General features: G+C 54.1%; 1 protein-coding gene across 5 annotated transcripts; it reads right to left on the reverse strand.

Annotated features, from left to right (window-relative positions):
- Positions 1 to 397: 397 nt before the first annotated feature.
- Positions 398 to 18,124, reverse strand: PPARD (peroxisome proliferator activated receptor delta). Of its 5 annotated transcripts, XM_061349385.1 has the most exons (8): positions 17,921 to 18,124; positions 17,048 to 17,137; positions 5,304 to 5,538; positions 4,507 to 4,658; positions 3,318 to 3,456; positions 2,547 to 2,749; positions 1,707 to 2,160; positions 398 to 729 (listed from the first exon to the last, which is right to left on the reverse strand). In XM_061349385.1, exons 3-8 carry the CDS (start codon positions 5,437 to 5,439, stop codon positions 482 to 484), a joined length of 1,332 nt encoding a protein of 443 aa, XP_061205369.1. In that variant the 5' UTR covers positions 5,440 to 5,538; positions 17,048 to 17,137; positions 17,921 to 18,124; the 3' UTR covers positions 398 to 481. The 5 variants fall into 5 exon arrangements, with proteins under 5 accessions (XP_061205369.1, XP_061205368.1, XP_061205371.1 ...); XM_061349384.1 differs by lacking the exon at positions 17,921 to 18,124 and having other exon boundaries at positions 17,048 to 17,270; XM_061349387.1 differs by lacking the exon at positions 17,921 to 18,124 and having other exon boundaries at positions 1,707 to 2,157; positions 17,048 to 17,268.
- Between the last annotated feature and the right edge of the window lie 1,781 nt (positions 18,125 to 19,905).

A 19,905-nucleotide genomic window follows, 5' to 3' on the forward strand; every position in this document is an offset into this window, starting at 1 on the left:
TTTTCTTTGGGATAGGGAGAAACCCTTTCATTACCCTGTCCCTCACGGCTCAGGCCCACATCTTCGGAGTGCAATACAAAGATCAAGACCCACTGTCAGTGCTGTGGCTGGCCCCAGCAGATACCTGCACCACGCTCGGGTGTCCTAATGACCACACCATCTCCCACCACCCCCAGGCTGCTGGAACCCCCACCATGTAAACAGCGTGGTCGCTCCAAGGAGCAGCTGAAGAGCTGGGCTGTAGTAACGGAAACTGTAGCTTATGGTTTGCCTTTGTACATTTGTTAGTGTGTGTTAACAGGAGCCCCGGGCCTAGCAGGAGGTGCTGGTGGCATCTCGCCCTATGTACCGTACGTCAGGGTCACGTAGAAAAGAGTTTCCAGTAGAAGAAATGGAAGACGTGGGGGGAAAAGGTTTTCTTTGTTTCTGTACAAAGAGTCTCGATGGGAATCATGGCTTCATTTGCATAAATAACAGGTCCTCAGTACATGTCCTTGTAGATCTCCTGCAGAAGAGGGTGCAGAGATGTCTCGGTCTCTGTCTTCTTGATCTTCTGCACGAGCTGGGCGTGCTCTGTCACGAGCTGCCGCAGGTCTGCCATCTTCTGCAGCAGCTTGGGGAAGAGGTACTGGGCATCCGGGTGGTTGGACTGCAGGTGGAACTCCAGCGCCCGCAGGATGTTATCCTGGATCTCCTCCACTTGCTTCACGTTCATCAGCCCGGGGCGGTCTGTGGAGAGGAAGCTGCAGGGTTACGGTGGAGCCCTCCAGAGCACCTGCTCCTCCTGGGAAAAGGGAGACGGGGACTGTAACCCACCCACCATGGCTCCAGCCCCAGCAGCTACACCAGGGGAAGCGCGCCCTCAGCCAACACATCCCACAGCAGCATACAAGGAGGTGCCACTTCTCACTGCTGGTCAGCACGAGCGGCACGTCAAGGGAAGGGATCCTGCCCCTCTACTCTGCCCTTGTGAGACCCCCGCTTGCAGCACTGCATACAGTTCTGGTGTCCCCAGAATGAAAAGGACATGGAGCTGTTGGAGCAAGTCCAGAGGAGGGCTACAAGGATGCTCAGGGGCTGAAGCACCTCCTGTATGGAGCCAGGCTGAGAACATTGGGGCTGTTCAGCCTGGAGAAGAGAAGCTGCGTGGAGACCACAGAGCAGCTTCCAGTGTCTGAAGGGGGTACAAGGATGCTGGAGAGGGACTCTTCATCAGGGACTGCAGTGATGGGACAAGGGGTGATGGGTTCAGACTGAAACAGGGGAAGTTCAGGTTGGATCTAAGGCAGAAGCTCTTCCCTGTGAGGGTGCTGAGGCACTGGCACAGGGTACCCAGAGAAGCTGTGGCTGCCCCATCCCTGGCAGTGCTCAAGGCCAGGCTGATGGAGCCTTGGGTGACACAGTCTAGTGTGAAGCATCACTGCCTGTATCAGGGGTTGGAGCTGGATGATCTTAAGGCCCCTTCCAACCCAAACTGTTCTGACTCTACACACCTTGCTCTCAGTTCAAGCTTGCCAGGCATCAACTGCCATGAACAAGCACTGGTTTTGGAACTGTTCTGTTCTGTTCTCCCATCCCCCTAAGACACCCCTGGCTGATCTCCGGCACCCCTCAGCTGCAGCTCAGGTCCCGCAGCACACCCCAAACCACCTCTCAGTACAGGAGGACTCTTCTTGACACTTGCATGGCCAAGAGCAGCCGCTCACCTCCGCACAGGATGATGGCAGCCACAAACAGAGACAGGTCGCTGTCATCCAGCTCCAGCGCATTGAACTTCACTGCAAACTCAAACTTGGGCTCCATGATCTCATTGAAGGGCTTGCGCAGGCTACGCAGGAACTCCCGGGTCACAAAGCCATTCCCGTTGGCCACCAAGAGCCCATCCTTGTTCATGATAGAGGCCAGCATGGCAAAGATGGCCTCGTGCACCCCGTATTTCAGCAGAGTCACTTGGTCGTTCAAGTAGAGGCCTATGAAGCTGGGGATGCTCTTGGCAAACTCAGTGAGCTCCCGCACAGTCTCGACCGTGGTGCACTGGCAGCGGTAGAAGACGTGCACCCCGATCTCCTTGTAGGGGGGGATGCCGTTCACCAGCTGCTTCCACACCAGCCCCTTTTCTGCCTGCCACAAGGTGTCCATGTCATGGATCACAAAAGGCTGCTTGAAAAAGAAGCAAGCAGTTAGGAACACATTCACGTCCCTGCTCATTGAAGGGGGTTGGACTAGATGGCCTCTGAAGGTCCCTTCCAACCCAAGCTATTCTATGAACATGCTGCAGGGACTCGAGATACCAGCTCTGCCAAGGACACTTGCATTTGTCTGCCTGTCCCTTTGCTGTTCTCTTCCTGCTGGGGCAATCTTCACCCCCAGAACAGCACAAGTCTGCAGAGGAACAGGAATTTGCCCAGCCAGGGGCAGGACCTGTAGAGCCCATCTGGCTGCAGCTGAGAGCTGCTGCATGGGGAACAGCTACAGCAGGATCCCCCAGGGAACAGCCCCCCGTGTTGGTCATGGCCAACCCTGCCTGCCCTGGGGAGGGAACTTACTGGGGTGCTGCTGGCCTTCCCGGTCAAGATACCTCTCGCCTTCTTTTTGGTCATGTTGAAGTTCTTCAGGTAGGCGTTGTAGATGTGCTTGGAGAATGCCTTCAGGTCGGCCACCTGCGGGTTCTGGCAGCTGATCTCACTCGCTGTCAGCCCTGCCACCAGCTTCCTCTTCTCTGCCTCGGGCATGCGGCCAAAGCGGATTGCTGGGGGGCAACACCAGGGGTCAGGACACTGGGGGTGATCCCAGGGGATGCATCCAGGGAAGCAGCATCTGCTCTGCCACCACAGAAGTCTGCTGGTGAACACCAGCACAATGCTTCTCTGGGGATGCAGCTCCTCCTGCACTGACACCTTCATGAACCAGCTGTTACTGCTCCTGGTTACTCCTTCCAACACAGCCTCACACCAGCTCCCATCCCCACTCCTCTGGGCTCTCACACAAACCCCTTTCCCCACATAAACACCTTTACTTGCCCAGGAACAAGATGGTTACACCTGAAGCTTGAAAACCCCAGCACAGAAGAGCAATCTGTGTGTCCAGCTGCCTCTGGGCCAACCCATAAGGGAAAGCCACGTGCCACCAGCCAGCCTGCACGATGGGGACAAACCACCCCTTCTTGTGGAGAAGGGGATGAAGAGTCAGAGTCTCCAAGCACTGTGTTTGAAAGATGATCCCCTTAGCAGGATGACAGCAATGGGCTAAAGCAAAGCCACATAGAGACCCCTCACAGGAGGGCAGGTGGCCCCTTGGCACCCAGCAGCGACACTCACCATTATGGGACATTCCCAGTGAGAGGCATTTCTGGAAGCGGCAGTACTGGCACTTGTTCCTGTTCTTCTTCTGAATCTTGCAGCTCCTCTTGCACTTCTCATACTCCAGTTTCATGCGGATCGTCCGGCGGAAGAAACCCTGCAGGTGGGTGGCACAGAGGGGAACAGCAGCGTTAGCACCTCTGGCTTGGGGCAAGGCAGGGTTCTTACCCTTAGGAGCCTCATGGGGGTTCAGGCGGGTGGGGAGGAGCAGCCCTGGGGCTCTGACACAAGCAGAGTCTGCACCTCAAGGAGAAGTTGTGTGGTGGGAGAAGGGGCTGCAGAGGAAGGGCTCTGGGTTGGTGCTGGGAGCTGTGGGAGTGACTCTGCAGCAGAGAGGGAGGCAGGGACAAGCGAGCCCCAGCCTGCAGGAATGTCTGGCAGGGCCTGGGCCCAACGCAGCCCCACTGGCATCTGCTGGGGGGGAAAGAATTTCAGAGGCGCATCCAAGCTGCGGCCAGTGATCCCAGGGGGATGAACACACGGCTCACTGCTGAGCTGCAGCAGAGAGCATCTTTAACAGCAAAGCCAGGGTCCCCATGGGGACAGGCAGATTTGCCTTCCAAAGTAAATCATGATGGGGCAAGATTTAGGCCTTACACATCTCAGCTGCCTCCCCCAGGCCACTATCTGTCTGCCTGTACTCTCCACACTGGCTGCAAATGATGTTCAGCCTGGAGAAGAGAAGCTGTGGGGAGACCTCAGAGCAGCTTCCAGTGTCTGAAGGGGGTACAAAGATGCTGGAGAGGGACTCTTCATCAGGGACTGCAGTGATGGGACAAGGGGTGATGGGTTCAGACTGAAACAGGGGAAGTTCAGGTTGGATCTAAGGCAGAAGCTCTTCCCTGTGAGGGTGCTGAGGCGCTGGCACAGGGTGCCCAGAGAAGCTGTGGCTGCCCCATCCCTGGCAGTGCTCAAGGCCAGGTTGGACACAGGGGCTTGGAGCAAGCTGCTCCAGTGGAAGGGGTCCCTGCCCGTGGCAGGGGTTGGAGCTGGAGGAGCTTTAAGGTCCCTTCTAACACAAACCATTCCATGGTTCTAAGCTTTTACACTCACTCAATCCTGCATCTCTGTTTTGCTGCAGATCTGCTGTCTGAAGATACCATGGGCCCCGGGGCCAAGTCCCTGCCTGGCCCAGCCCCGCACGCACCTTGCAGCCCTCACAGGCGTGGACGCCGTAGTGAAACCCCGAGGCTCTGTCTCCGCACACTCTGCACTCCACGCTGAGCGCTCCCAACGCCGCCTCCTCGCAGCCCACCTGCAGTTGGTCCGACAGGGAGGGAGAGGAGCTCTGCGAAAGGTCTGCAAGCACACAACAGGTACATCCCTTGGGGCTGCAGCCACAAACCCACTGTTCTGTCCAACTGGGATGGCCAGCACTGTCCCACCCTGCCACTGGCACTGCAAGTGGGCAGTTAACGTCTGAGATCAGGCACTGGCTGCAGGCAGATGCCAAGCACAGAGCCAGAAGTGCCCCCAACGTGAGAGACATCAAATCAGTGCTGATTTCTCCCCTCTGGCATTCGTGTCTAGGCAATGAAATCCAACCAGCAATGTTATAATCCCCAGTTGGCAGGCAGTTGGCACAGGGCTGCCCAGTTGGGATGCCCAGGGCTCTCGAGGAGCATCTTCAGCAGCAACAGATCTTCCCACTCCAGCTCCTACAATCAGTTTGTACTGGGGACTTCAGGAAGTGGCACCTCAGGCACCCTGGGAGTCCCCTCACATTACCTCCCTATCCTTTTAGCTTCCATCTCCCAGCTCTCTGGCAATGGCTGTGCAGTGACTGCACAGAAAGAACTAAGCCTCTCCCTAAGCTGGCTCTCGATGCCTCTTTTCATAAAGGGGAGAGATTAAAAACAAGCCATCAAACCCTGTTCAGGGGCAGGTCCTCTGCCCTTGCAGCTGGGCATGTGGGTGCCTGGATGCTCCCAGGGCTCCACCCACCTGTGTAGCTGCTCGAAGGCAGTGAGCTGTCTGGTCCTCCACTTGTGTCTGAGGCTCCGCTTGCCACCATCACTGCCTCTTCCTCTTCCTCCTCCTCTTCCCTGACCTCAGGTACTTCCTCCTGTAGTTGTTCCATAGTTGATCACCCCTCAGTGCCAAGACTGCAATCGCTGTCATAGCTCTGGCATCATCCGCGTCTATTCGAGATGGACCCTACCAGGCTGTTCCTGTTAGCCTGTGGGACAGAGAAGAAAGCACCCACTGAGCACCCCAGCAGCAGGGCAGTGTGGCACCACACCGTCCCCCTCTGCTTTCCCTCCTTAACCCAGGGAGACAAGCAGCACCTTTAGAGGTCACTTTACACTCGGGTATAAGCACTCTGCAGGCCTCTAGGAAGCAGAAGCTCCCTGGAGCTGTATTTAAAGCCCAGACCACAAACCAGCCCAGGCACCACGCAGGGACCTGGAAGTCCCACAGCAGGAACACTGCCCCAGACAATGTCCCCCTGAGCAGCCAGCACCCTGGGGTGGCACAGTGGGAGCTGAGGCTGGTCTGACAGCACCAGCACCACCAGAAGGATTCAGATAGAGCTGCCTTCACCCTCCACCCCCAGAGCTTGGAGGGGGGGCAGCAGCTGAGCAGGGCACAGCAGCTCCATGCCCATGGGTGGGAGATGTTGGCAGAGCCAGGCTCAGTTAAGAGCCGACAGTGGCTGAGAGCCCCTGGCCTGTGTGAGCCATCTGCAAGCCTGATGCTTCCTGTCACGCTCCTTCCCATTCCAGCGCTGCCAGTTCCACCAGTTGTGTTTATTTCCACTTGTCGTGTTGTAACTGGCCTTGGCTCCAGTGCCAAGAGCTGGGCTCAACGTGTGGCTGCTGCTCCGAGCAGCTGCTGGGCTCTGCTCAAGCAGTGTGATCACAACAGCCACACAATCCAGCCTGTGTCCCAGTCCCGGGTTTCCTGTGGGGGCCCCCCCTCCTGCACGCTTCCGCTCCTTGTTTGCCTTAGTCCCTCCCAAACAGCCCACAGAAAACTCAAGCTGTGTGAATGGTGCATCCCCAGTTCCCATCTCCCTCCTATGGATCCATGCTGGATCTTGCCTGAGCATCCACCTCATGCCTCTACATCCCAGTGCTCATTTACCTCCACATCCTGCTTCCTAAACTGACTCTTGCTTTAATTAATACCTCAAGCCCAGTTTATGTGAAGTCACATCCAATTCCTAAAAGGAGCTATTTTTAAGTGGAGAAATAGCCACTGAAACCCATTTTCCACCGGGAAAGCCTCAATTTGCATGAGTTAAACTGATGCAGCATCCTCGAGCCCACAGCAGAGGGAATGAGTAACCTACTCCCAGGGAACTCACACAGGATCAACCTCCAAGCACCAGGACAGTCTGTGACCCATGCCCAAGCCAACACCACAGCACTGGGCTTGACAGGGGATAGGAGCAGTGACCCCAGACTCCCTGGGCTCACTCTCCCCCTGCAGCATAGCCTCACATTGGAGCTTGCGCCACAGCCAGCTCCTTGGATTCATTGGAAAGCCACCAGCAAACCCTGCAAGCGAAGGCTGAAGGCAAACATGTCCCAAAGCCAGGACACCAGTCACCTCTGGAGCCTGGGGCTCCTGCAGGAGAGGGGCTTGGCTCTTCCCCTCCACAGTGGGAATTCCAGGTGCAGGGCAGATGGCTTTGTTTCCATGAGAGCTGTGCTAGAGGCAGCCAGAACCCCTCCAGAGCAGGAGCAGGAGCAGGAGCAGGAGCAGGGGCAGGAGCAGGAGCAGGAGCAGGAGCAGGAGCAGGGGCAGGGGCAGGGGCAGGGGCAGGGGCAGGAGCAGGAGCAGGAGCAGGAGCAGGAGCAGGGGCAGGGGCAGGGGCAGGGGCAGGGGCAGGGGCAGGGGCAGGGGCAGGGGCAGGGGCAGGAGCAGGGGCAGGGGCAGGGGCAGGGGCAGGAGCAGGAGCAGGAGCAGGAGCAGCAGGAGCAGGAGCAGGAGCAGGAGCAGGAGCAGGAGCAGGAGCAGCAGCAGCAGCAGCAGGAGCAGGCAGAGGGGTGCTCAGACAAGGGCAGAGCACTCCCTCCCTCTGCCTCCACAAGAGCACTGAGGGACCATTGAAGGGCTGTGTTATCCTTGGCCTCCTCTCACACATCCCACACAGTGGGACACGGCAGGAAAAGCAATTCATGGGAGACGGAGGGAAACGAGCTCCGTGGGTCTGAAGGCTATATATAAATGAACATACAAACATCAGGAAAATGCTTGTGCCTGGAAGAGCAGTTAGTGAGGGAAGCTGGCGGCAGGAGAAACTGGGCTACAGTGGAAAACACAGCCTGCAGCAGCTTCGTGAGCCTCTTAGCAGCTCTCTTTTGTCTCTGGCACCCAGCACAGGGCACTTGCTCTAAACCCAGTGCAGATGAAGCCCTCTGCTTCACCCCAACTGCCATTGGAACAAGGTGGACACAGCGCATTAGTGGCATCCCTGGCACTGTCCTCCATCCGCCTGACCTACCCAGGGCTGTGCCCTCCCCAGGGTGGCAGCAAGCCTGCAACACCCAGCTTACAGTGCCAAACCCACCAGAGCAACCCCAAAACTGTGCTGGGGTCAGGGTGCCTGCAGATGGGTGTGCAGCCCTGAGAGGGGGGAAAGCAGAGGGTGCAAGGCCAGGCTCCAGCTGAACTCCCCATGTAAATACAGGCATTAGGGGAAAGAGAAGGATTTGGATCCCACCCTTTGAGAGCAGACAGAGCGAGAGAGAGAAAAGCTTCTACCAGAAGGCTCTGAATGTATTGTTTTAGTATCTCCTTGCAGGCCAAGAGTGCAGGGGCCTGGCCAGAGGGAAGCTGTGAGCACTGTTTGCACACCTGCCCTTCCCTCAGCCATTCCCCTGTTTTCTAAACACACACAGGGAGGAGAGAGGGGAAACGGGACTGATTCCACACAGGAGGCTGCACCCCTGCCTTGGGGCCAAGGCAGCCACCGCCCGGGTGAGAGGCAGGGCACAGGCTGTTCCTGCACCCCCCAGCATGGAGCCAGCCCTCCCCTGTGGGCCAGGGGCAGCACATGGAGGCTGTGGGGCTGGGCTGAGGTTTTACACACACTCCTCTGCTCCTGTGAGCCCTGGGGTGCAGAGGGGGTTGGGTCCTGGGAAACCAGAGCTCCCCAGAGGTTTGGCTGAACTCTGAGCAGGGGCACAGCCCTGCGTCCTTGTGGGATGGTGCTGGGAATGGCAGAGGATGGCCAAAGGGCCCATCTCAGCCCCAGAACCACCCCATCCACTTGGTGCCTTCACATCCAGCTGCAAAGCAGAAGGAGCCAGAGGAGGGATGACTGTCTCCTCCCCTTGGCTAAAAAGCACCAGCCAGAGCACAGCCCAAAGCTTTGAGCTGCAGCACACAGCCACCTCCTTTTCCTGTTCATCAGCTGTTACAGGGCAGCCATGGAAAGAGGATGGAAACAGGGATACGGAATGTGAACTCCTTCCCAAGCATCTCTGGAGAACCCAGCAGAGCTGTTTCCTTTCCTCTTCCACAGGATGGAAATGAGCAAGAGGGCAATCATCTCATGACTTGCTCTGCCCTTGCCTCAGTCCCCATTCCAAGGAGCTTTGCTGAGCCTGGCAGAGGCAGCAGCCACCCTCCTGGAGCCAGCAGCACTGGGGCTGTTTGTGGCTCTGGGCTTGGGCAGATGCCTGCTCCCACGCTGCACACAGCACTGCAACAGGTTTAACTTCACTAGAAGCAGGAGCTGGCATCTATGCCAAGCTAAACCATACAGCAGGAACGGGGGAGAGACATGGCACACGGGGAGGAGGAAAGAAACCAGGTTTCTCTCCAGTGTTCTTGTCCCAGTGCAGTGTCACAAGATGGGGACGTGTGCTCTGACACAGACACTCAGGTGCTGGCAGCCAGACAGCCCCAGAGCAAGAGCAAGGAAGTGCTCGTCATTAGAAAGATCTCATCTTTAACCCAAGTGTAGTTGCACTGGTGGTGAGCTCGAACAAGGGGTGATTTTGGTGTGCTCACTGGTCAGGACACACGCTCCCATTCCCCTCCAAGAGACATCCATTTGTTTCCAATGTATTTACCCAGATGGGATTGCCCAAGTCCCCACTGCAAGCTGGAGGATCCTCCAGTGTAAGATCCCAGCCTGGAAGATGGGAGTTTCCAGGCAAAGCAAAGTGCCAAAGAAGAGGTCCAAACCTCCCTAGGGCCAAGTCAGAGCTGACCCGCTCACAGCAGTTGTTCAAGTTACTGGAAAAGAGATTGCCAGGAATTGCGAAGGGAACCAGTTTACCACAGGAGCACTTCCAGCCTGCGTTTGTATTCCTCTGGATTGGAGTTTTAGCCAAATTCCCAGTCAACAGAATTGAATCCCTTTGGAAGGGGCAAGATGAGAACACAGCCCTCTGTACGCTTCCCGTGACGCACGGCACATCATGAATCCACAAAGAGACATTGAACTGAAGCCATAAACAAAATGGGATTGCTGCTCCTTGGCCATCGCTTGTGGACATCCCCTGGGATGTGTCACAGCTTCCGATAGCTGCAGACCAAGTACCTGTTTCTGTTCCTCCTCCTTGACATCAGCTACTACCAGCAAAAGCCAAATAAGAGCTAAGCAGATGCTGCAACACAGGAAAGGTAACATGAGTGCACCGAAGATGTTTGTTTTGGTTTCTTAAAGATCATGAGCTAATGAGATCTCAGCAGCACTTACTGCCTAAGTGCTTCCTTCCTTACTCACAGGCCTCAAGGTAGACTACATAGAATCACAGAATCAACAAGGCTGGAAAAGCCCCTTAATCCCATCCAGGCCACCCCTGACCCATGGCACTGAGGCCTCGTCTCCACGCTGTGTGAACACTTGCAGGGACGGTGCCTGCAGCCCTGCCCTGGGCAGCCTGTTCCAATGCCTGAGCACCCTCTGGGGCAGGAATTGTTCCTCAGCTCCATCTAACCCTGCCCTGGTGCAGCTTGAGGCCGGTTCCTCTTGTCCCATCCCTTGTTCCTTGGGAGCAGAGCCCAGCCCCTCCTGGCTCCATCCTCCTCTCAGGCAGTTGGAGGCAGCCATCAGGTCCCCCCTGAGCCTTCTCTTCTCCACACTGAACCCCCCAGGTCCCTCAGCCCTTCCCCATCACACTGTGCTCCAGGCCCTGCCCCAGCTCCGCTGCCCTTCTCTGGCCCCGCTCCAGCCCCTCAAGGTCTCTCCTGTAGTGAGGGGCCCAGAGCTGAACACAGGATTCGAGGTGCAGCCTCACCAGTGCCCAGTGCAGGGGCACAATCCCTGCCCTGGCCCTGCTGCCGCACTGGTGCTGGTACAGGCCAGGATGCTGGGGGCTTCCTGTCTGCCTTGGGCACAAGCTGCTCGTGTTCACCTCCATCAATCAGTGTCCTCAGGTCCTTCTCCATAAGCAGCATTCCAGCCACTCTTCTCCAAGCCTGGAGCGCTGCTGGGGTTGTTCAAGTAACATGCAGAAGTAAACTCTTCGAGGGAGCAAGGAAGAATCCTTCCATGTGCCCCTGGCCAGTGTTGTCAGTCAGGGCCAGACTTTCCCCTTGAAGCATGAGCTCAGGCATTGTACCATGCCCCAGCCCAGTGCCATGATGTTCTCCCCAGTGCTGGCTGCGCTTCACCAAGCACGAGCCCTGAAGGCTGAGCAGCAGGGTGCTGCCAGAGCTGCTATTGCCCTCTTGCTGCTCAGGGAACTCAGGAACACGTGACAGAGGGTGCAGGAGATTCCCTCACTTGCCTTGAGCAGCCAAAATGAATCACACATCTACCACATGTTTTAACTCACCCACTTCCTGGACACTGAATGGAAAACAAAACTTACAAAGGTTACAAAACTCGCTGATCCTTCTTTTCCTTGCACCACAATTGCTGCTGTCCACAAAACCAGATCACAGCTCCAAAACGAACTCCCTGCTTTCCTGCCTGTGCTGAGGTTCTTCAGAAAGCAAGAGGTATGGTAAAACCAGAAGCAAATCAAACTTTGGGCAAGGAATTCATGTGCAGAAGGGAGTCTGCCAGGCTGCTCTGCTCTTTAATTCATCCTCCAGGAGCTGCAGGCATCCCTGGCACAGCAGCTCCATAGATGTGCTCAGGATCTGGGAGAGGGTTAATGCTTTCCTAGGAATCAGCCCTACACCTTCCCACTGGAGGGAATCCCTGCTCTCTTCATCCTCTGAGCACCTCTGTAGCTGCCTTTAGCAGAAGGGGTAAGAGGATGGTGGGAGGTGAAGAGCTGAGCAGTTGTCAGCTCTTCTCTGAAGTCCTCCTTCATGACCTCTATTCCATCAATCCCAAATCCCCCATTTCCTTCATCATCATCAAAACCCCCAACAATCCCATCCCCACCCCCAAACTAACCAAACCCAGGCCTTCGAGTGCTTCCTTCCTGAGGCTGCATTAGCTCACAGCCACGGCATGTTTCGGACCCATCAGTGCCAAGTGTCATTGTTTATTCCCGTCTTATGGATTCTGACACCTGTCTGCAGTCACGCTCCCAAGCCTGGCCCAGCCCAGCCCAGCCCCGTTCAGCTCAGCTCAGCACACCGCTCGTGACCCCCTTCTCCTGTTGTACGTTCCGATACCGAGTGTTGCCAGGATTAAATAAACCAGCACATCTCCTCCTGGCAATTGTTGAGCAGTATTTCTGGTTTGCTGCCAGCTCAGAACAGCCCAGGACACCCATGGGCAGGAGGGGAACATGGGTCTGACCTGCTGGAACAAGGACCACAGCCAGGAGACAAGCAGGTACCAGAAAGGTGACACCACCAGGGCTGCTCAGAGCTGGAAACTCATTGAAGTGCTGCTATTTGAGAAGACCATTAAGCCTGGTAAGGAGAGAGGCTCATCCCACTGCACTCCAGTGGTGCACTGGCTTCATGGCAGAGGTGGCTGTGAAGCCCTGGCAATGCCTGGGGAACAGGGTTGCAAACAGCATACATGGAGCTGGCAGAGAGGCACAGAGCAGCTTGTATGGGGCTGCGGTGATGATTGAGGGTCTAAAGGGACCCTTGGACCCACACCTTGCTCCCATCTCCTGGTAGGGACCCACCAACCCAGCCCAGTGGCCCCCATTAATGTTCTTCCAGCAGCCTCTGCTGCTGTCCCACAAGTGTCAGCTTTCACGTTCCTGTCTCTGGAAGCACCACAGAAGCTGTCTGGGATATATTCCCTTTACCATCCCGAAGGTGAGGGGGTTGGCAGCTCAGAGAACCCACCACACCACTGTAAGCTGATACTTTCCACTTCTTGCAGTCCCCTCACACTTTACTCCGGGACACTCTTTGCTTACAGACCCCTTGTCCTGAACCTGAGCAGGACATGTGGAAAGATCCAGTTTCAGGAACATCAGTAATTATAGAACAGGGCTGACGAGGGAGGAGCTCATGGGAACAGCAACACCACTTCCCAAGGCAAACAGTGGGCACAGGCTGTTACAGACTTTTCAATGGAAATCCAGGAAAGCAGCAAGTGGAACAAGTGCAAACAGAAGCAGTGCTGGCAGCGAGCAAGGCCTTCGGTTGGCAGTGCTGCAGGCACCAGGAAAGACTCTGGTTTCCCCCAAAGAGTGTTACTGGGACACCAGCAAGTGTCACCCCAGTGTCTGGATGGGGCAATCACCTCCCCAGAAAAGCAATGAAGGGTAGAAAAGTAGCAGCCAGCCAGTGCATCCCGCTGGATCATACACATGTGTGTGCAGGCTGCTGTCTGGAGCCAAATACCCAGTAAGGTTTACTGGTAGGCTTCCAGTGCTCCTAGATCCAGGAAAACACCCACAAAATCAGTAGCAAGACAACTTCTCTGCCAACTGTGTGTTTGGCTGCACACCCAGAGCGTGAGCAGCAGAGCAGGGAGGGGATCCTGCCCCTCTGCTGTGCTCTGGGGAGACCCCCCCTGCAGCCCTGATCCAGCTCTGGGGCAGCAGCACAAGAGGGACGTGGAGCTGTTGGAGCGAGGCCAGAGGAGGCCATGGAGATGCTGCGAGGGCTGGAGCAGCTCTGCTCTGGAGCCAGGCTGAGAGAGCTGGGCTGGGGCAGCCTGGAGAAGAGAAGGCTCCTGAAGGGGAGACCTTAGAGCAGCTCCAGTGCCTAAAGGGGCTGCAGGAAAGCTGGAGAGGGGCTTGGGACAAGGGCCTGTAGGGACAGGCCAAGGGGAATGGCTTGAACCTGCCCAAGGGGAGACTGAGCTGAGCTCTTAGGCAGAAGCTCTTCCCTGTGAGGGTGCTGAGGCGCTGGCACAGGGTGCCCAGAGAAGCTGTGGCTGCCCCATCCCTGGCAGTGTTCAAGGCCAGGTTGGACACAGGGGCTTGGAGCAAGCTGCTCCAGTGGAAGGGGTCCCTGCCCGTGGCAGGGGTTGGAGCTGGGTGAGCTTTAAGGTCTCTTCTGACCCAAACCACTCCATGTCTGATTCTCTTTGCAGTGTCAGAGATTTTAGATCTCTGGGCTAAACAGTAAAAACCCCCACAACTAGACAAGAATCCTCCAGCCTATATACAGGTTTTCTTACACTTTCATGTGGACTCCCACAACAGTGCTACTGGTTTTGTAGACCTTAGCAAAATACCCTGGGCACGCTGCTCTGCTCGCAGGATGTGGCTGACAGTGAGCAATTATGCTCAGGCCCAAGTTCAGATGATTCAGCAGGGCCTAGGAACAAATCACTGTGTTTGCTGCATCCCTATTTTAACCACAGAGCAAGGAAAAAGAGGGAGTCTGACTGTGAACATCTCCGTACAGAAAACCCCAGAGAACATTGTATTAGCCTTGTTACACAAACTAGTTCAACAGCCTCTTAGGGAACTACAGGGGAATGATGTTTCCCGACTATTTTTGGCTACATTCACACAACCAGAGCTGAATGCAGAAGGAGGTTTCCCTGTGTTTTCAGCCGCGATCCAAGCAGCAATCGTGTCAGCAGCATCCTGCCAAGACTCCTCTGCCAGTTAGAGGATCCCAGTGTGCTCTGACCATCTGGATTTCCACCTCTTTAGAGGATCACAGTGTGCCCAGTTGGATTTCCATCTCAGGCTGCAGACCCCAAAACACGTGAACAAAGCACTAGCATCTTTTACAACATGCTCATGTCTTTGGCATCATCTTGTGGGTACAGATAGAGCACGCGAAGTCCACAGCCCACAACAAGCACTTCCTAACACAACCAGGTCAACCAGCTCCTGGGAGCTCAGAGTGTTCCAACAGCTCTAGCTCATGCTCATCAACAACCCTTTTCCAGAGATTCCAATGTCCTTAAGTTCCACAACACGCCACAGTCATGGGAACCCACGGACCATCAGCCCTCATGGGCTTTCAAGGTCCAACAGCTCCAACAGAATCCATAGAAACAACTTCAAGGGGAAAAGCAGGTTTAGGCATTTTCAGAAATATTCCAGACTGGCATTAAGATGGAATCAAGAGTTGATTTAAAAGAAAACATTTGTAAGAAATGGGGCAGGACAGGAATTTGAGGCTCCCAGCACTGAGGTGGCTGCACAAAACACTGCTTAGTTTGAAGCCATCTCACCCATCCTCTCTTCGGCCTGACCAAGCACTTCCTAATGAGACATCCATTAGTAAAGTTTGTCTTAACAGGCCATCAAATAAATGCTTCCCTATCAGCTGAGGTAAGAAAGCTTATCTGCCATTCTAAACCACCAGAACTGTTCCCTGTCTCCATTCCACATCTCTATTACGGGGTTGAATGCGCATGTTCTGGGTTTTGCTATTCCAAATGCCAGCTCCCAGACCAGGGCAAACCAGAGAATGCAGCATGAGGGCAACAGTTCTGGTTAGCATAGACATTATCTGGCTGTTGTTCTCCACAAGCCTCAGATACGTGCTCTGGCTTGACTCAGCACCACAAGAAGTGTTTGTGCTTCTGTCTTGTGCTTTCATTCTATCTCCTCCTCCCCAGTCAGGATTCCCTGCAAACCACAGCCTGCACAAACCCCAAACCTTTGATCAGAACTTGGCCATGGGGATCCCTGGAAAGCACCTCAACACACACTCTGGAGCCCTTTGCAAAGCCGATTTGAAAGATCTGACTCAATGGATCTTAGATGTGCACAAGCTCTTGGAAGACACACATTTTCAGATGCTATGACCCTAACAAGGAACATTAGAGCATTTCAAGATCTCATCCTGAAAGTAAGATACATCCCGAGTCAGTTCTGCTCTAAACCCTTCTTGCAACCAAGAAGGGCTCCAGTGAACCCTGGGTAGGGTTCACTGGAGGGCTCCAGTGAATGCCCAAAGCATTCATTCTGGGGAATGATCAAAAGGCTTCATATTGGCATCAATTGTTCCACTTTAAACCCAGCTTTGGGAAAGTCATTTCTGAGGTATTCTGCCAGCACAAGCACATTGCAGAGTATAAAATTAAATAAAATAAAAGTTCTACAGAAAAATCTTCCTTGTACTCGCTATGGAAATCACTTCTGCTTGTCTAGGCTTCCCCAGAGTCTCCAAGATTATTCCAGGGGTAAGCAGAGTATCTCTGAATGGTGACACCTCTAGAAAAGCAGAGCTTCCTCTGCAGTCCCTGATGAGAAAGCAGCTACACAGCCTGAACAAACCTGTGGGTATGAGCATGGGCAGCTGTTCCTGCTGTAAAGCAAAAGAGCTAATACAGATCACAAAATAAACCAACATCTCCCAGATTTCAGTCAGGACAAGGAAGGCTGGGTCCTGGTAGCACCTTTCTACCTTTCGGGCAGAACCACTGTAACAGCATCTCACCCAGCTAAAAAATCATTTATGTGTCAGGTCCTGCTGCACGCAGGAGCCCGGGGGTCTCTGGTGGTTCTAATTCTGTGTCTAAAAGAGCATTTGCAGATTTACAGTTCACAATTCAACAGCTACAGACAAAATATCACCAAAAGGCAACAGACGTACTGTACAAAGATACATGCTTGTCATCAGGCAAACTGCTGCAGGGACAGAGACCATTAACATCAGTAAGCAGCTCCGTACAACAGAGCTCTTCTGGTCAGCAAAGCCTCATGTGGCTCATTACAAAATCCTCTCCACACGCTGCAAAGATCCTTGGAAGGCCATGTCTCGAATGCCAGAACAGAGACAGCACAACAGTTGCACCAACTTGACACAGAAAACCACATCTCTGTCCAGCTGAACACCTTAGATGTGTATTGCAGCAAAAATAACTCCCCCGTACACACAGACAGCCACAGAACTGTTAGAGGCTACATGCAGCATAGGGGTGCAGGGTGACTGCAGTGAAGGCTTTTGGGCATCATTTCAGGGGTCTGTGGGCAGGACAATGTCCTCAAACTCCCTGCCCAGCTCTGCTGTAACCCGCTCAGCTTTGTCACAGTAAGGTGATAGACAGTATCAGCACTGCTGCCAGATCACATGTCTGGATCGGGAGGTTACCCAAATGCAGTCCCTCATCTCATGTGCCCTCCCCAGTCTACAACAGCCACCTTCAGTCATAAAAACCAGTGAAATAACCAAATATTAGGTCATTGCACTTTGACAGTAACAGCTGCCTTAGAAGAACAGGATTAGACTATGATACTCGCAGCATACTCCTAAGTGTAATCCATTAAAACTGAGCAAAAATAAGGCATAAAGTTTAAATTTAAAAAAGCAAGTTTAAGCTCATGGACAAAAGGAAAGCTTGCTGAAAGCAAGCTGCACTTCCTAGGCTCTCCCCTTTCCCAGGTTTTTAAAAACACAGGTAGGATAAATGCTTTGGTAGAGGGAAGGGAAAGGGTTACCTCTCCGGAGCCGCTGTCCCCTGTCTGCCTGTCGCTGAAAGCCACTCTTCAGTTACCATGTCAGCATAGGGAGCTGAAGACTGAAGCAATCTGCAAGAGAACGCAAGGGGAATTCGCAGGGCTGTGCTGAAGGCCAGATATTTATGCTGCTGGAAGAACTGGGCTGGATCCAACAACAGCTCTGCAATTTAAACACACGCTCCCTCTACCGCATGCTGAAACCATAGGCGGGGGTGAGTCCCTCACAGCGTCTCCCAGAGCTCCAACAGCTTCTGTGAGCCGGGGAGGAGAAGGAAACTCCCAACAGAGCCAGCCCCAACCCCTCACCAGGCTTTGAACACCTTTGCCTTAGGTCAGAGGCCAGTGACCTTGAGTTTTTATGACAATGCATGAAGCAGATGCTGCAAAAAGGTGTGTGGCGGCTGTAAGGTGGTTTGTTTACTCAGTTTGCTTAATCCACCTTTAAAAGGCTGCCAGAAAGGTACTGCAGCTTTAAACTTCCTTCTCAGTGGCGGAAATTCGAGGATTTGACAGAGTTCATTCACTCTTCTTGGTTTTCCTGATAACTTTGCAAATACATTGAGAATTTCAGGCTCAGGAGAGCATTAAGAGACCAAGGCTGGGGAGAAAAACCTGGCTTGTGAGGCTTTGAACTAGAGGACTTGGAGAAAATGCGCTCTATTTTTAGACACAGTTATGCAGACTAACTGGACTAACATATTAAATAAAGATGTTGTGAACATGATGCTACTTGAACCCTTGTACCCTGCCTGACATTACCCAAGCTTAGTGGCTCCTCCTACTCAACAGAAAAGCCCCTTTCGGGACTGCATCTCCAACAGAGCATGATGCACAAAGCAGCGGAACACTGACCGTGAACCCAGCAAGAGGGGTGCCTCAGCAGGCAAGGGGGGCAAATTCAGGGCAGAGAGTGAATACCACAACCTCTGCACAGCCTCCTGCACCTCCTGGGTCTGCCACAGCACCCACACCTGCTCAGAAGAGGATGGAAAAAGGAAGTAAATTCCCTGCCCCAGAAGCTGAGGCTCCCAGCACACGAGTGTGAGTGTAGAGAGTTTCCTACACCATCAACAGCCCAGGTATGTCCAGGGGAGGGTATGAATGTGAGAACCACAACAATAGCTCAGTCCTTTGCACTGGAGCATCATCTGCATGAGCATGGCTCTTTCTTGTGGTCAGTGATAAACCTGTGATAAACAGTTCCCACCTAGAAGAGAGTGTTTGCCCTGGTAGGTAGAGAAGAGCATGACTGCCCTGGGTTTGCAGGCAGAGAAGAGAGCGGTAGCCCTGGGTTTATGGGCAGAGAAGAGAGTGGCTGTGCCAGCTTTACAGGCAGTGGGGCTCAGACCTGAGCCAGGACAAGCCTCCCCAAAGGTCATCTGGGGAGGGAAGCACAGATCCAGCGCCCAGCTCTCTGCTTTAACGAGGGCCATAAACCCACATGCAGAAGCTCCACTTTCACAGCGGGACACTGAAGCTACAGCAGGTTCTCTCCCAAAACAGAAGGTGTTTTTTCTAAACACCCAAAGATTTCAACCCTCCTGGTGAGACAGTAATAAAATCTTTACAACCCCGTTGGCACATCAGGAGTGTGCTTTCTTCCCCTGCACCAGCATGAAAGCCTGTCCCTGATTCAGGAACAAAGTGAAACGTTGACACTGTCAAGGAGGGCATGAATCACGCGCTGGGAGTGCACAAATCACACCCTGAGCTCTCTCCCATCACCCAGCAGAGCACTCTGCTGCTGCCAGAGAGCTGAGCATCAGAACTGAATTACTGGCTCACCTTGCCCTGCTCACAGCTAAATGCCAGGGCATGCCCCATCACCACCACACACAAGGCAATACTCGCACCAGCTCAGCAGGGTGCAGAGGGAACCTGCCAGCACATCCCTCCTCAACACTTCCTCTTGTATCCCTGGCTGACACATCACACAGTCACAGAGAAAACTCCCACCTCAGCACAGCCCGGGGCATGTTTGCACCAGGAGAAGAAAGGGATTTTCCACTGAAGGCAGCCAGGGAGATGGCACAGAGAGATGGCAGGAGGAGGGCCAGGAGGAGTAGAAATGGGATGTGGGCTGCTCAAACCAGGTCACCAGTTCAAGAGATCAACACTGCTACCAGCCTTCAGACTCCCACCGCCACTGCATCCTTTCCACACTCGGGTCCCTCTGCATCACCATGATGGACAATACCCAGACCCTATGTCACATCCAAAGCCTGCTTCTCTCTGCCCACCCCCAGCCCATTGAAAGGTGCTTTCCCAAGACTGGAAGGCTCAAGAGACCGATTCCTGCCCACAGACATGACTGTCATTTGTGTGCAAGGGGCCTCCCAACACAGCTGTCAAAGGAGAAGGTGGCCAAGGCTGAGTAAGTTACACCCAGACGCTGTTTAAAGCCCTGCAGATACAATACAGTCAGTGACAGACATGCTTTGGGAAGAGCATAGATGGGATCATCACAGTGGGGGGTGTATTCTCTCCTGCCTTGCTGACAAGCTGCATCTTCAGCTGCCTTTCCCTGCTATGCCTTGAGTTTCCATCTGGGGACACTAAAACACACCTACCTCATAAATAGGTTTTGAACTTTAATTCACTGGCTTTCTAAGCAGGTTGGAGGCTCTCTGATCGTATGATTCTATGATCATAGAGAAAGGCTCTTAAACATCACCTGAGGTGCAGTCAGTGCACACAAACGTCTGGAAGTATAGCAAGGTCAGGAGGCCTTCTGACCACCTGGAAAAGGGGAGGTCAAAACTCATCTGGTGAGGAACAGCTCAATGTAACAACAGAACCACGGCAGGGGGTTGGAACTGGATGATCTTGGGGTCCTT

Source organism: Neopsephotus bourkii, unplaced genomic scaffold (assembly GCF_033783945.1).
Source record: "Neopsephotus bourkii isolate Nb327-2 ecotype Australia unplaced genomic scaffold, CSIRO-AGI_Nbou_v1 NB_414, whole genome shotgun sequence".
NCBI lineage: Eukaryota > Metazoa > Chordata > Aves > Psittaciformes > Psittacidae > Neopsephotus > Neopsephotus bourkii.